Genomic DNA, 17,774 nt, shown 5'->3' with positions numbered 1-17,774 from the left:
TAAAAAAAAAAAATCAAGTGCAAGACTTCAGAATTTATCAGTGAAGTACATAGTCATATAGTTCCTTGAGGTGTCCTATTACTTCTGTCCTCAGCCAAGATTGGGAGGTGTTAATAGAAGGCCTTTTCATGCCTTCTGTTTAAGGTGGTCTAGTGGTCAATTTCTATTATAGGGGAAAATATTCTCCTGTGTCTCAGCTCACTGCTTGACCACACACTCCAGTACTTTTTCTAGTAAGCTCCTCAAAGCAGAGAAATCCACAGTGCTTTAAGTGTGAACTTACACATGGCTGAAGAGAGTGCAAGGGACAACTAGATGTTTATAAGTCATGTTGCCAGGGACTGGTCTCTGATTGTCCAAATCTCACAGGAATACCCCTCTACTGAAGATTGACCAGAGTGAAGCATTGGTCATTAGCAGACATCTATATAAGAAACACTGGATTTGTAGATGATCTGTTGAAATCATGTTTAAATAGGGCTAGAAAATGATCATTTCAACCTTCCCTCCTTTTCAAAGAAGTGTTAAAAACAAATATTATCTGGACCCGAAGACTTAATTTTATTATTGGTACTCTCCAGATACTCAGATTAAGTTATAACCATCTTTTACGATGTTGCATGAAAACAGTTTTCATCCTTTTCCAAGCATATATTTCCCAGCAGATTTACCAAAGGGGAATGAGAATATTGGCTTTTCCTTCTATATGATGACTTTTGACAAGGAGTTTATGTACATTATTCAAGGTACAGATTCATTCTTCTGTCAAAGTAGGCAACTCTTTAGTGATTACTGACTGACAATTATTCTCAGAAGGTTACAAAACATATTTATGTCTTCTGTGAGCATAAAATGCTGATCAAAATTTTACACCCTCAGATTTAGCACAGCTAACAAACTTGTTCTTCTTGCTTAAAGAGATTTTTAATTTTGGGACTTCCCTGGAGGTCCAGTGGTTAAGACTCCATGCCTCCACTGCAGGGGCCTTGGGTTCGATCCCTGGTTGGGGAACTAGATCCTGCATGCCACACGGCCAAAAAAAAAGGTTTTTAATTTAGATGAATAGTGGCTTAAGGAAATGGGCAATATCAAGTCAGTTTATGCAGATTATATTAATCTGATGTAAACACAATTCTTATAGATTTTCTGTCCTTTGCAATAAAAGGCAGTTCTCTCATTTGCCATTCTAGTCCGCAATGCTAATTTTTTTTTCAGTAAATGGCATATGCTGTCTATACATACACCTCTTTGTTTTTATGTCCAACAAGAAAAGAATTAATACTTGCTTTGTTTTCTTTAAAATCAGTGACACTTGTATAGCAGTATATTTGTGTGGATGGGTGTGGGCTAGATCAGTGCCTGGAAAACTTTAGAGTCACCTTATTTAAGTACAGATTCCAGGCCCCACCCACAGAGTTTCTGATTTGGTACGCTTGGGATAGGCGTGAGTATTTGCATTTCTAACAAGCTCTCAGATGTTGCAGATTCTGTCATGTCATGGCTCTTGTTCTGAATAGCATTGGACTGGACAACATAGGAGAATCAGCTGTGCAAAACAGGAAGAGAAGAAGAGATAGATTAGATAAAGTAATCTTTAGTGTCTACTTGTACTGGGTTGGATAGTAGCCTCCGAAAGATATGTCCACCAGGAACCTCAGAATGTGACCTTATTTGAAATAAGGATCTTTGCAAATCCTTTGGGTAAGGATTTTGAGATGGGCTCATCCTGGATAATGTGGGCCCTCAATCCAACGATAAGTGTTTTTATGAGACAGACATCTATCCTTCAGAACTGTAAGACAATAATTTTCTGATGCTTTACCAAATCTGTGGCAATTTGTTATGGGAGATTTGGGAAACTAATACACCACCAAAGTCCAGCCTTATCAAAGTGCCAAGTTCCCTCTGTCGTATGGTCTAAGGAAAAAGGATAGAGTTCTGACACTGACCCGGTGGACTGGTATAACAATGAAACAGTGACTGAACATCAACTAATTGCCAAACACTGTTGGATACTTCCTGGCATGTTATGTAATTAATCTTCCCTCAAATACCTTGAGGTAGTTATTTTTTTAGCATTATTTAACGAAAGAAGACCCTGAAATGCAGAATGGTCATTTAATCAGAAAATATTTATTAAGTGTCTACTTTACGCCAGGCTCTTGCTGGACGTTAGAGTAGTCAGTGACTTACCAAAGGTGATCCCGCTTGTAGGTGCCAGAGTCAGTGTCCAGATCCAGACCCTCTCCTTCCAGGTACAGTGCCCTTCTCCATCCATCATACATTGTCAAAGGCTGGAGCAGGAAAGCACAGGGTGTTTGGCAAATATTGACTAGTCCATTTTGGCTGCTTTGGAGTATTTAACAAAGGAGGAAAGGAATTTATTATGACCAGCACAACTCACCATAATTTATGGTAGTCGTCTAGCAGTATTTCTTTCTATTAGTACCTATAAAGCAGTTTGCACTTTGTTATCTGAATTTCATTTCCGCTTGTGACCAGCATTTCAATTCATACTCAAATATGCATGTAATATAAGCTGATCCTTAATAACAAGATAGAAATAATAGCATTACATTATTTTTGGAGATATAGTTCAATGATTTAGACAACAATATTTCTATACATATTTTTTACCATATAGATATATAACAGTCCTGGAAAAACTATTTGAATATTACCTGAGGTTGAAGATCACAAAAAGAAGATCACTTACTCTTTAGCATCATAATAATATGAATTCCCTGAATGTTTCATACAAACTTCCCCTGAGTGATTATTAGGATATAATTTTTTTATGAGAAGTAAATTAAAATATCCCCTTTTAACTGTAAATTCGTCAGCTTCTACTTGTAATTCTGTTTCTCTGTGTATATTTTAAGGCTAAGATTTTGGTATATACAGGTTCAGGACTATTATATTTTGGGGGTAGATTGTTTCTTTTAGCATCAAGTAATAACCTTTTTATCTCTGATTATGCTTTTTGTCTTAACATCTGCTTTTTTCTACCAGTAACACTGTAGCAGTATTCCCTTTGTTAATAATCATTGATATATTGTATCTATCTCCTTACTTTCAATTTTTCCATGTCACTGCATTTAAAAAAATTTTTTACCTTCATTGAGATATAACTTATTCAGTCCTTTAAATTGTAAAATCCAGTGTTTCTTAGTATATTCACAGTTGTCAACCAATACCACTATCTAATTTCAGAACACTTTTTCATACCACCAAAAGGGAACCTGATATTCATTAGGAATCGCTGCCCATTTCTACATCCCCTCAGTCCCTGGAAATCACTAATCTACTTTTGTCTCTATGGATTTGCCTTTTCTGGACATTTCAGATAAATGAAATCATACAACGTGGCGTTTTGTGTCTGACTTTTTTTCAACTTTTCACTTACCATAATTATTTCAAGATTCATCCACGTTGTAGTATGTGTCAGTACTTCACTATTTTTAAAGGCTGAGTAATATTTCATTACATGGATATATCACATATTATCTATCCATTAATGGATATTTGGGTTGTTTCTACTTTTTTGGCTATTATGAATAATGCTGTTACGCACATTCATAGTTTAATAATTATGACCAAACATAATTTTTTACATGGACGTATGTTTTCATTTCTCTTGGACATATACCTAGAAGTGGAATTGCTGCATCATGGGATAACTCTACATTTAACATATTGAGGAACTGTCAAACAGTATTCCAAAATGGCTCCACCATTTCACATTCCCACCAGCAATGTATGAGGGTTCCAGTTCCTCCACATCCTTCATCTTGTCCTTACTTAGACATTAAAACCCCAGTCCCAAGCCCTTTTGGCCCTTCTCTGGTATAAATTCTCTGTGGGTCTTCACCATGTCAGTTCCCACCTATACAGTTCCAATGTATAGCTTTGCATTCCACATGTTTCTGGCATCTGAATATTTCTTTTTCTTTCTTTAAAGATCATATATGAATTAAAATTTAAACATAGTTTTACTTAGTATTTTTGTGTATTTGTAGAAGGAGAGGAAAGGAGAGTGGATATAGGGGGTAGGCATTTGTACTGGATGAGTCAACCATTCCTAGAAGTTGAGCAGGTCAGTGGAATTGCAGTGATGATGAAGTGGCTGACTTAGAATTACATATGTTGTTTAGGGCTGGGGGCCAGAGTTTTTCTTCTGGGCTAACTTACTCAGACCATATAGGATCCATTATTATTGCTGAACTCATCATATCCCATATGAACTAACTGATCTTTTTGTTGTTATTTTACAGATGCAAGCTTCCAAAAATAATACTGAAAAGAAAAAGCCCAAATTTAGGAAAAGGAAAAGGTATGCTTTTTTAAATTAAAAACTATTATGATAAAATTGAAATATATATATATTGGTTTTAATTTTTATATGACATTTCCCCCTGGTTCTTAATTTTGTTTCTCTAGGGAAATACGTTTTAAATTTTCTAAAAGAATTAATAAAATGATAAGTAGTAGTCTTAGAAGTATGGAGAAAGTTTTATGTTGGTACAAATGTGTTGAACTATAAGTTTCAAAGATTAATATCATGTGAGCAACCAGATAAGAAGCAGGTTTTTAGTTTAAAAATAGGTAATGCAAACCAGAAATAAGCCTTTATAATAAGTCACTGATGACAAGTTCTAGTGTTTATCACTGAACCAGCCATACAGGTTATTTATTTTTTTAATGGATAGTAATCAGTGTTATGTGAAAAGGAGTCCTACTCAAAGACAAAGACTGGCCTAATATGATAGTCCTTCTCTTCTTCTTTGTCCTTTTTTAGAAGATGAATAATTAAATTTTTAAAAAGGACTTTCACTTCCTAATCTTGACACTTCACAGTAACCCCACCAAATAGATAAGGGTATATCATAATTATCTCCACCTAAAAGATGAAGAATTTGTGCCTTAAAGAAGTCAAGTGACTTTCTCAAGATCTTCTGGTTAGAGAAAATGCATTTGAACAGATGTTTTCTGACTCTAAATCAGCAACATGGTGTGGTGGGAAAAACATGGATTTTGCAGTCTGACAGAATTTAGTACTGTCACGTTCAACCATTTTCCTATGTTGTCAAATTTCTTAGTTCCTCTGAGCATCATTTTCTTTATGCTCAGAATGAGAGTAACAATTACTTGGTAGGTTTTTGGAGGGAGGATTACACGAAAAAGGCTGTGTAAGGTGCTGGGTAGATTATTAGTGGTTTTCACCTAGTGAGAGCTCAGATCAGTATTATTTTGTTTTTCACTGGCTTACTTACTGTGTACAACAACAAAGAAAACGTACCCCAAGGTAGGAAATATATACTCATAATTTACAGTTACCAATGAATATACATGAACGGTCATTTAAATATACATGCTTGATCTTTTGAAAATAAATCTGTCAAATTCTTTTTCTAGGAAAGCTATTTTAAAATCATCTTTTGAACGTGTTTGTTCAGATGATGCCTTTTCAAAGGAAAACATGGGTATGTGAAGGCCTGTCCTGCTTTTAGTTCTTTTACCTGTATTTAATTCCGCCAAATATAATTGTAGTCCTTTGAAGAAAAAAAAATGTACATGTATACATATATGAGAAGCATTAGTGGGTTTTTGGTATTGATTTACATACTAGGGCTTTTCAGTTGTCTTCAGGTTTCTATTCCCTCGAATTAAATTTTCTCTGGCTTTGTCATATATTTAATTTTTTAAAATAAAGCATCAGCAGTTGTGGGAGGAAATACCAGCATCAATACGCTTCAATCCAGACTTATCTATTCCACATTTATTGGGGTCCTAGGGGTCCCAAAGGGGGAGAAGGAAAAAAAGGAGCAGCCTAGGGCTGCCAGCTGAATTAATTGCCATTGGAGTTAGACCACAGTGGGGAGAATGTCACCTGCAGGGAGAAGTTCTTCACTTTCAAAAGCACTTTACTTTTCCTACATTTTCATTGGTCTTGAAAAGCAGGCACATGCTTGTTTGCTAGGTGGAACTTTGGCAGCCATACAAAGAGGTTTCAAAGCCAGTTAAACCCAGAGAAGTCATTGTGCCACACTCCCTCTCCTTGAAGCCACCCCCAGATCCTACGGGGCTCTCATTTCCATTGGCTAAATACGCCATTTGTTTTCAGTCTCAGTAAAGGAAAGGAAAGCAAGCAGAGGAAGGACGAGGTAGTTATTTTTTAAAAAGAAATTTATTTGGTTCCTCTCCTAAACCACTACAAAATTCTGTTGTTTCTATCTCTTCTTAAACTTATTCTGCTACTGCTTTCCCGCTATTTAAGGTGCTTTTTGGGTTTTTTGGGTTATTTTGTTCCTTTGCCTCACATGATCAGTTCAGATATTCCTGTAGAAAGGCAAAAGTCATTTTATCCCTAGGCTGAGTTACCACCAGGTGACCCTGATACTACAGCTGGATCCTTCTCTCCAACTAGCACAGGATCCTACAGAAGAAATTCATGGCTGCCAGGAATCCACTGACTGGAAATGACTCTTCCATGTAAATGAGTGAACACATCTCAGTAGTCTACCACTAAAGGGAAGCCCTGTCAGTAGTCTCATGTTCTGTATGGCTCTGAAAGTCTCAGTAGTTAATTGTTAAAATAGTTTACCTGATCAGTGTTCCACTCCTCAATCCCATTTGAACTAAAGAACAGAAACATCTAGTCTTCTGTGTTCTTTGTAAGAGCTGACTACTTCCTGAAAGAGTAGTTCTTTTTCAGTAGTTTGTACCCTCCTCAAATTTTTCACCCACTACCCATATTTCTGTGGATCCCTTGATGCAGGCCTCTGAGATCTCTCATTTCTTCTTAGCTTAAGGTAAGATCAGTCCTAGATCGAGCAAGAGGAAAATTATACCGTCAGATTATTGAATCTCCACCCCACTTTTGAACCCTCTTTCTTTACACTCCCCGGTGCTAATGTGTCTCCTGTTAGTCTACTGCCCCCGCTGTGATATTCCATTATGGGTTTTATGCTCTACAGTTGCTTCTCTCTTTCCCTTAGTTAAAGATCCAAGGGAGAGTCAATTAAGTGCATCTACTTTACATTTCCGAGTATCAGTTTCTTCATCTGTAATAAAGAAATGCAGTAGAAGCCCTCTTATCCAACAAAGAGAGGACTATTTCTGGAAAATAATAGAAAAAATTGAGGAATCATTGAATAAATTAAACCGTATATTCATGGCTGTATAAAGATTTAATCTAATGCCGGGAGGGAGAGATAAATTAGGAGTTTGGGATTAACATATACACACTACTATATATGTAAAATAGGTAAACAACAAGGACCTACTGTATAGCATAGGAAACTAATATCTTATAATAACCTATAATGGAAAAGAATCTGGAAAAGAATATATATACACATATATATGTATATATATGTAAATCACTTTGCTGTACACCTGAAACTAACACAACATTGTAAATTAACTATACTTCAATTTTAAAAAGTGGTTATAAAAAGATTTAATCAAAGAAATAGCTATTTGTGGAGCATGTCTGTATTTTTTTGGAGAATTGCTACCAGGAATATCTTATATTATATTTTTTTTTCAGTGTTTAGGGACGAAAAAGAAAATCCATTGATGATGATGAAATAATAGTACAATAATAATAATGATAACACCTGTAACAGTTAGTATGTGTCCTCACTTTTCGAAACATTTCATATATATTAATTTATTTAACCCTCACAAGATCTATATGAGATAGATAAGGTAGATATTATTTTAACTCCCATTCTGTCAGTGGAGAAACTGAGGTACTTAATAGGTTACATGACTTTTCTAAGATCATATAGCTTCTTAAAATTAATCAAAGTTTGCAACAATTTCCTTGGTTGCTTTGAGTACCAGAAGCTTAAAGCTAAATTTATGGGTTTTCTTTACAGCACTTGTAGTTGGTCTAAGCATTTTTTTAAATGTAATGCCTTTCGTATCTTCCTTAATGAATTGATTTTGACTTCTTTTATTTTCAGTCTTTGAGTTTTTGTCACTTGTTTTATTGTATCAGTGTTTTCTGTTGGCAAATACCTCATTTCTTTTTGGGGAGTAGACAGTGTATTAAACTTTTGATAGATAAAAGATTGACATAGTACCCTGGATTAACTAATAATCTACTGATATTAATTAATAAGTTAGCAAAGGATGTATTCATTAGCTGCCTGAGATAGGTGAGCATGGCAGAGAATGGCTAATATAGGAAAGGTCTGGATGGTGGCTGAGCCCAGGTAGGAGATGAAAGCTTGAGACCTGGGTCTGGGGTGTAAAAGGCTAATGGGGAGAAGGGTGCTGTCTCCCATTCAAGGCAAACTTTGCCCACCTGCTCTTGGTTTGGAGTCACCTTCAACCTCTCGGCCTTTGTGCCTCCTGTTTCTGTTTGTGTCCCAGAAAGGTGTCCTCTTCTTCATTCCACTTCAGCCTGTATTTCACTCATCTCTGCATTTAAATCATGAACACACAGAGGAGGGTTTGTGGTTACTTGAAAACAAAACAAAACCAAGTGCTTTTTCCTCCTCTTCACCCTCCTCTTCTGTAAAAATGGCTTCAAAATTTCAGCATTGAAATGGCCCTGAAAGTTTATTTAAGATGCTATTTTTCAGTGCCAGGTTTGAAATAACCCAACCAGTAGCCTCTTTATATAAGGGAGGAAATAGCTTCTTTAGACATTTAGTAGAGAAATAGAGAGTAAAGAAAACTTCATAAATATACATTTGAAGGCTTTTAAAATAGTGACTGATTGGACTTCCCTGGTGGCGCAGGGGTTAAGAATCCGCCTGCCAACGCAGGGGACACCGGTTCGATCCCTGGTCTGAGAAGATCCCACATGCTGCGGAGCAACTAACCCTGTGCACCACAACTACTGAACCTGTGCTCTAGAGCCCGTGAGCCACAACTGCTGAGCCCACGTGCCACAACTACTGAAGCCCGCAGCCCTAGAGCCCGTGCTCCGCAACAAGAGAAGCCACCACAATGAGAACACACTGTGGGATAGGGAGGGTGGGAGGGAGACTCAAGAGGGAGGAGATATGGGGATATATGTATATGTATAGCTGATTCACTTTGTTATAAAGCAGAAACTAACACACCATTGTAAAGTAATTATACTCCAATAAAGATGTTAAAAAAAAAAAAGCATGCACACCGCAACGAAGAGTAGCCCCCACTCTCTGCAACTAGAGAAAGCCCACGTGTGGCAACGAAGACCCAACACAGTGAAAAATAAATAAATAAAATATAAATAAATTTATTTTAAAAAGTGACTGATGGGAACATATGTATATGTATAACTGATTAAATTTGTTATAAAGCAAAAAATAAATAAATAAATAAATAAATAAAAGTCAGGGCTTCCCTGGTGGCGCAGTGGGTGAGAATCTGCCTGCTAATGCAGGGGACACGGGTTCGAGCCCTGGTCTGGAAGGATCCCACATGCCGCGGAGTAACTAGGCCCATGAGCCACAACTACTGAGCCTGTGCGTCTGGAGCCTGTGCTCCGCAACAAGAGAGGCTGCGCGCCGCGATGAAGAGTGGCCCCCGCTTGCCACAACTAGAGAAAGCCCTTGCACAGAAACGAAGACCCAACGCAGCAAAAATTAATTAATTAATAAACTCCTAAAAAAAAAAGTCAGATAAGTGTTGGTGAGGACGTGAAGAAATCAGAACACTCATACACTGCTGGAGGAAATGTAAAATGGTGCAGCCACTTTAGAAAATAGTCTGGGAGTTTCTCAAAGGATTAAACATAGAGTTATTATATGACCCAATGATTCTACTCCTAGGGATATACCCAAGAGAAAAGAAAACTATGTCTACACAAACCCCAAATGTTTATAGGAGCATTATCCATAGTAGCAAAAGCTGGAAACAACCCAAATGTCTACTAACTGATGAATGGATAAACTAAATGTGGTATCCATACAATGGAATATTATTAATAAAAAGAAAGGAAGGGCTGACACATGCTACAACATGAGTGACCCTTGAAGACATTACAGTAAGGTTAAAAAAAAAAGCCAGATGCAAAAGGCCACGTTATAATATTGTACAATTCCATTTATATGAAATGTACATAATAGCCAAATTATATATACATATATATAGAGAGAGAGAGAATTGTGGCTGATTCGGACTGGGAAGGATGGGCTAGTGGGTGATAGCTAATGGTATGGGGTTTCTTCTTGAGGTGATGAAAACGTTCTAAAATTGACTATCATGAATGTTTCACATATCTATGAATATACTAAAAACTATTGAATTGCACACTTTAAAAAAAAAGCGACTGATGTATTGAGACAAACAGTAAGTTATTTCTGATCAGGAATGGAAAAAAACACTGATTTATTTTATAAAAAGTCATTTTTAAAAGCCAGATATGGACTTCAGTATGAGAGATACTTTTTTCTTTCCTTTTCTTTTCTTTTTTTTTCCACTTTCTCTGCTTGATAGAGCAGCTACCACTCAACAACAAATTGAAGCAAGTCAGGAAAACTACAGGATAATGAGGACTGATAGAAGTTGATTGGTCATGCAGTTAGCACAGGCGTGCATTCTCTCTCTGTCTTTGGAGGAGATCATTGACCAATTTTGATAACCTAGTTTGTAGATTACAGTAACTGCAATTTCTGAGAATTATTTTTGCACTCTCTGCCTTTACAGTATAGGAATACCTGTTTAGAAAAGCCTCCTGTTGCTCTGGAAGTAGAATTTGACATCAGTCAAGTTGGTGTTATGAACCCTGGTTGATTCATGAAGTCATCCATTACTTTGTCTTCCCTTTGATCGAAAGGCAGTGTACATACTTTTCCAGATCACTTGAAAACAGAGAGGCTGCAATGGTGCTTGGCAATGACATTCATTATCATAAATTGATTGTATTTTAGTCTAGCCTTAGAAATACAAAGAAGTTTGTGTGCCATTTTTCCTTTACAGCAGAGCTCAAAATACATCTCAGCAGTGCACTGAATGTCAGTATCAATTTCCATAGACTCAGAATGTAAAGTAGGAAAACCCAACGTCTGTGAGTGGGACTGGGGAATTGGTGTGAAGATAGCCACACAGTTGTTATTAAGTGACAGGTTACTAAGTAAGAAATCGGTCATAAAGAGAGGTTAATCTCATTAACAAAACTGCTTCAATTAAAATGTACTTTCCTACAGAAAATTCTGATTCAGTAGACATGGTGTTGCATTCGTATTTTTTAATAAAGTCTCCAGGTGATCCTTGTGCCCCCAGATTTTGAATATCATTGTTCTAGAATGTTATAGCTTATATTCTGTGTTCTTAGGCTTTAGCAGTTACCACAGAACACAGATCTGTGTGCTTACAACTAACATGTCAGTTACGGTTTTTGTTTGTTTGTCTTTAAACATAGGAACTGGTTCTGAGGTATGGAATGGCTTATCAGAAAGCTTCTTTCAAACTGTTTTTGAGAGTTTTCCACAAAGAAAACCTAAGACTGGCTAGGTGGAGATGATGAACAGAAAGGCTCGTTGGTCTGTGGCTCTTCTCTGGGGCCCCTGACCCTTAGTAGGCACGCAATAAACATTTGTTGATTAAATAAAAGAAGATGGTAATAAAATATGAATTCTTTTGAGCTGGAACGTCTCATGTTAATAACCTCTGTTTTTACCTTATAACATGCTTAGTTTACAAGGATACCTGTGTGTGTAAACACAAACACAAATGGATGTGTATATCATGCACAATTAAAATTAATATTATTGCTGAGAACACCTTGATATATTCATTGATAATATTTTAGCGCTGAAGGGTATGTCCTGCTTGGGTTCCATGAACTTTCAGCTGCTCTACCTCATGTGATTTTTGGTTACTTGCCAATGAGCAGTCCATAATAGGGGTGGTGTGTCAGATTTGTATAACCAGAGTGGAAGGTGATGGGGTGTGTGTTCGTGGCCTTTCTCTTTCAATCATGCTGCCCTTGGAAGACTTCTCAGGGGCCCCATCAGTCTGTTTTGCAGGAGCAGGCCACCCGAGTCTCCTTCCCCTTATCTTTATTTCAACAAGACTCGGTATCAAATGAAAATGTTTGCTTTATTTAAATCGGGAATTCAGTGGATATTGTTAATCAGTGATTGAGTCTGTAGAGTTATAATAGGTGTTTATTTCTTTGATGGGGATATTATTTTATCTCAGCAAGTTCAATCAATTACCAGATTTTTTACATACTTACATATTTCTGTCACAGCACCAAAAAAACACAATTTTTATAAGTGTGTGTGTGTGTTTTTTTTTAAATCAGATTAGGCACTTAAGATGCATTGATATTTTGATTAGGAATAGACTAGTCTGGATTTAGCCTTGCCACTTAATTACATGGCTTCCCCTTTTAAACAGTAGCTTTAATAGTTTATTGCAGGGATTGACAAGTTGTGGCCCATGGTCTACCAGTTGCTGCCTGTTCTTGTAAATAAAGTTTTATTGGGACACAGCCACTCTCATTTGGTTTAAGTGTATGTGTATGGTATGCATCCAACAGCAGTATTGAGTAGTTGTGAGAGAGACCATCTGGCCCACAAAGCCTGAAATATTTACTCTCTGGTCCTTCATAGAAAAAATGTTGCTGACCCCCGGTCTATAAATAACAATTTAGTTTGGTGCCCTTGGCTCCTTATTTTAAAAATGCAAACTTCTAGTGAGCTTTTGATGTTTCAGGGATACTTTATAGTCCACACATAGCAAGATGTAACCTACATTTTTCAAGGAGTAATTATTCAATATAAAAGATTCACCTGGAAATCCATAGCAATTTCACATCAAGCAGAGGCCATATCTGAAAATTATACAAAGTATTTATTTTTTAATCTCATAACTTTAGAAAATGTCCTCTTTGGGAGTGGTTAATAGTATAAATTAGATTGAATTAATTAAGATATAACATTTTTGACTATATTAACGTTGTTTCTTTAGTTGTCTCTGAGACAGAACTTTTACTAAAAGAGCTGGAGCAAATGCTAGAGCAAGCACGGGAGCCCACAGCCGCCCCTGATGAGTCTGAAGGGGAGCGCAGAGAGGAGACAGATACAGGAGAAAAGGTAGGGTCCATAGTGACCGTCAGGCCTAAACAGCAACTCCATACTCCTTAAACAGCAGAAATTGTTCCTGGATCTTCATTTTCACTATATGGGAAATGCTTTTCACTTCTGAAACTTGAGCCCTTGATTATCATGAGGTGAATAATGAACTAGTAGTAGCCTGTTGAGAAATCAAGATGCATCTATCAGTCTTTGAAAAAAGTATATTTGAGCCAAGGAGCTCTTTTATTTTAGATATTTAAGGCTGGAATGAAGAGAGATGGAGGGGCTCACTGTCATCGAGGGGGTGCCGATCTTTACAGTCAGGAGAAGGGCCAGGACAAGAGCAGCTCAGGAAACCTGCTCTGCCTGGTTCGTGCACAGGGTTGACCTCCATGGGGACAAACCTCATTAGTAACATCCTGGAGGTGGGGTTTTTCACTGGAATCTATTTCACCATTCTTAACTAAATTGTCTTTTTCTTTTGGTCAGCTATATTGGGCTGAGGAAGGCCATGTGTGCTTACTGTATTCAATATTTATATATGAAAACAGAAATTTTGAGTTGGTTGACACTGCTCAGCACATCAGCTCCATGTCTGTTTAAATAAAATGAGGTACAAGCCCATCTCATTAACACAGAGCAGCAGTGTGGCAGGTGTGAGAAAAATAAGTCATGGGGCAGACACTTCCACAAGGTGGTACAGCTGTTCCCTATGTAGTTAGGAAGAAAAACAGCAGTGGGGAGCCCTGGAACCTTAAGGTTTCATTCCTTCTCTCATTCCCTCATTTGGGTATACAGTGTGCCTGGAGTCTGGAGGGCAGTGGATAGGAGACAGGCTCAGGATACAGTGCCTACATGCCCATCCTGGTCCTGCCAGTGAGGACTTGAGGGACTTGGCAAGGTTGCCTAGCCAAGGGTGAAACAAGGCAAACCAGGAAAAGTGCTTTGCAGAGTAATTGACACTTAAGGTTGGCTGTTATTACAGATGAGAATTGTCAGTGGCAGCCGCTGGAGAGAGTAAGAGCTAAGAATTTGTCGCTTTGTCTCTTTTCCCATATTTTCACTTTGCGGAACTACCCATCCGCAAGTCTGTCTGTTCTGAGATGCAGAAAAGGTGGATTTGTAAGTGGACAAGATTGTTTACCCACTTTGGCTGATTTCAGTCAGAACTTCAAGAAGAATAAAGATGATTCTTAAATACCTCCTTGACTGAGTTAGAAATGAAGAAAATACACAGAATTTACAGTTGAGATCAAAATGTCAAGGAAAATAAAATTAATGATAAAAACACTTGCTGAGCTGAAAAAGATAATTGTTTTCTTGGTCAGCGATACCAACTTGTACTTGAATTTCCATGGGTTGTGAATGCCATTTTTCCAATTAGAGTTCCTTTGAAAAAAACAAAAACAAAACAAAAAAAAAAACTTGTCCCTATATAGATCCTACCCTTTGTAGAACAAGAGCTATAGATTGGTGATATATATGTTGTATACATGTAGTTAATATACAAATTATTCTTTTCTAGCAAATGTGTGTTTTGTTTGAGCACCATATGGATTTTTGCAGTGGTTTTTTTTTCAGTCTTAGCAGTTTGTCTTTTCAAAAATACAGCCAGGTTGATTTTTATAGAAATGTCCTGGAGCTTTTACAGCCACAGAATTGGCTTCTATTTTGCCATTATAACTAGTAACTTCATACCACAGAAAATTACTTCTGATTTTTATTTCTTAAGGTAAAATACATAGTTTTTATACATCACCAGCCAGGAGCTTGCTCTTTGTTTTAGATTCTTGTAATATTTTATGCTTTCAAAGTCATTTAGAAATTATAAAAATTAACCATTTTAACTTGCTGGTAGGCAGGTGAGTGCCGCCTGCTGACTGGTTCATAAGCTTCTCTCCACACTGAGCTCTACAAGTCTGGAATTCATGCCAGGTTCAGGGTACTTAGGGGTTTGTTCACTTTTAAATAAGGAGAATAGCAATGAGACCAACTGTCAAAGCTGGAGCAATTTACAGCTTAAAAATAAAGAAATGATCACATCAGGGATTTCTTTTTTTTGTTTTGTTAGTAGGAAAAATTAATATGGGGCTTCCCTGGTGGCGCAGTGGTTGAGAGTCCACCTGCCGATGCAGGCAGGTTCGTGCCCTGGTCCGGAAAGATCCCACATGCCACGGAGCAGCTGGGCCCGTGAGCCACGGCCGCTGAGCCTGCGTGTCACGCCGGAGCCTGTGCTCCGCAACAGGAGAGGCCACGACAGTGAGAGGCCCGCGTACCGCAAAAACAAACAAAAATTAATATGGCTTCCAAAGGTAATACCACTTAACACTGAAGATGTGTTTTGTTTGTAGGAGAAAGTGGCCTTTACAGGCTAACACATCAAAAGGAGCCATCTGATAATTTTAAAGTTCTGAGCATGTTTATTCTCTGGGCACATAGTGTTTGAGCTATTTTCAAAGTTGTAAATTTGATGATGTTTTCATCATTCATTTCATGTATGAGGTTTCAGGTTGGTTACTCTCAAGCATTTATACCAATGAATTGAGAGTAGCAACATGAACAAAAAGCATACACACATGGATAATCAAAATCCATTTCTATTTGTCATTGAAATACTTTATGAGATTATTTTCCTCAGTAGAGTCACCTTTCTAATTAATTATGTTCTTAGCTAATATTAACACTAGTTGACATGCCCTGGCGTGAAAAAGAATGGGAAGGAATTAATTTCAGATTATTAAAAGAATCCACCTGAATAATTCACAAATTAGATAGTCCATATACAGATAAGACAGAGTTTACTGAATAATAATTATTTTAATAATTATTGTAATAAAAGGTACATTTTTGATACATGAAAGCACTTGTCTAAACTGCATGTCTTTTTTTAAAATTTATTTATTTTTGGCTGCATCAGGGCTTCGTTGCTGCATGTAGGCTTTCTCTGGTTGCAGCGAGCTCTTTGTTGCAGTGCGCAGGCTTCTCATTGAGGTGGCTTCTCTTGTTGTGGAGCACGGGCCCTAGGTGTGTGGGCTTCAATTATTGTGGCACGCGGGCTCAGTAGTTGTGGCTCATGGGCTCTAGAGTGCAGGCTCAGTAGTTGTGGCGCATGGGCTCAGTTGCCCTGCGGCATGTGGGATCTTCCCAGAGCAGGGCTTGAACCTGTGTCCCCTGCATTGGCAGACGGATTCTTAACCACCGCACCACCAGGGAAGTCCCATAAACTGCATGTATTTTTTTTCTTACATTGTGTGGGAAGTTACCTCTGCCTTTAATGAACCTTGAAGTTGTAAATCTCGTGTGTGTGTGTGTGTGTGTGTGTGTGTGTGTTTGCATTGTTTTTGCCTGTGTTCTTTCCCACTAAGCTAGCACACACTCTGTTCGTAAGGAATGCAGATGCTTATGAGAAAATGAGAACAGAAAAGTGTGACTAAAACAGTTTTAACTTGTATTCCCCATAATAATCATTTTTTAAATAAACAAATATAGAAAACTCTCAGAAGTTTAATTTTAATGACAACATTTTTCCAAAGCATAAAATTAAAACTAACGAAAAATGTGTGATGTTGGAGAATAGAGACAGGACTAAATACTATGTTATTTTTACACTCACACACTTACTGTACGTTATACTTTACGTGGGGATCATTATTAGACCACCAGCAAATGGAACACCTTCTTAAGGAGTTACTGACAACTTTATGTTTTGTTCAAATAATTAAGCCTGGTCTTCAAGTAAATTTGATGACTTGTATGGTTATTTTTACAGTTATTGAAATGTGGCCCTGAAGCTCCTGTTGGCAGCTTGCTTGAGAACCACTGTGAAGAGGACTATCTTGTAATTGATGGGCTAAGATTAAAAGCTGGAGAATGTATTGAATATATAACTAACAGGTTTAAAGAAATAGATGCGTTGATGTCTGCATTTTAGGGCATTACAAATATTTTCAAAAGTTAATTATAAAAACATTTACATCTTTACATTTTCCCAAAGTCAAAACTTAAAAATGTTTAGTGAAATAGGTATACATTATACCAAAGTTGTTATTTCTAATAACTTTCTACTTTGTGTTTTGAGAATATCCATTGTTTTGAGAGTCAATCAAATGGTAATTAAGTTAGTGTTATAAATTTAGAATCTGAGAAACCCTGATATTTGTATTTATAGGTTTTTTTTCTTGTTTGCCTTAATTTTAAAATGGCTTATGAAACCTACTTCACAAATACATGCTTTACAATGATTATTTAGGCCCTTTGTTCAAATGTAGCTAACTGTTAAAATGACTGCCAATGCTATTATAATTCTTACAGATATTTCAAATCTAATATACTTAGAGAATGTGAATTGGTAGTAGAAAGAAGCTACTGTAAAATAAAAGGAAATAATAAAAAAATGGTTGTGTAATAGAGTTGGAGCTTTTCTTAAAAAGCAAAAAATGTCAATTGCCTTATATTATACTGGAAACAATCTTTTCAGCTACAGTTCCCTAACTGACTGACAGAGTCTATGGAGGGTCTTTGGAAGATCAGAATCCTGGACCCTTTTCCACTGAATTAGTATCTCTGGAGGTGAGGATGGGAAAATGTAATTTAAAATATATAGAGGTAAGTTAAACGTATTCACTATAGAAAAATCTAAAGAATATACAAAAGTAAAAGGTACATCCTGCAGTACCACTTCCTTAGCATCCCCCCTGGAGCCCCATTCCTTAGGGGTCCCCATGAATGGTTTCGGTGAGTGTC

At 37.1% G+C, this 17,774-nt stretch overlaps 1 protein-coding gene across 4 annotated transcripts in view; it reads left to right on the top strand.

The window, feature by feature from the left end:
- ZCWPW2 (zinc finger CW-type and PWWP domain containing 2) overlaps positions 1 to 17,409 on the top strand; it is a 152,497-nt gene extending 135,088 nt beyond the window's left edge. For 3 of the 4 annotated variants that reach the window (XM_081245815.1, XM_081245817.1, XM_081245816.1), the window contains exons 6-9: positions 4,275 to 4,333; positions 5,416 to 5,483; positions 12,925 to 13,049; positions 16,801 to 17,409. In XM_081245815.1, coding sequence (XP_081101941.1) covers positions 4,275 to 4,333; positions 5,416 to 5,483; positions 12,925 to 13,049; positions 16,801 to 16,962 — 414 coding nt within the window. In that variant the 3' untranslated portion in view covers positions 16,963 to 17,409. Of the gene's footprint in view, positions 1 to 4,274; positions 4,334 to 5,415; positions 5,484 to 8,756; positions 9,245 to 12,924; positions 13,050 to 16,800 lie in introns of those variants that run through there. The other variant, XM_081245818.1, reaches the window with a different exon arrangement.
- Positions 17,410 to 17,774: the final 365 nt, after the last annotated feature.

The sequence above is a fragment of the Mesoplodon bidens genome, assembly GCF_964165515.1.
Source record: "Mesoplodon bidens genome assembly, chromosome: 10".
NCBI lineage: Eukaryota > Metazoa > Chordata > Mammalia > Artiodactyla > Ziphiidae > Mesoplodon > Mesoplodon bidens.
Note: the sequence above shows the minus strand (reverse complement) of the source record. Positions and strands in the feature narration are given on the sequence as shown.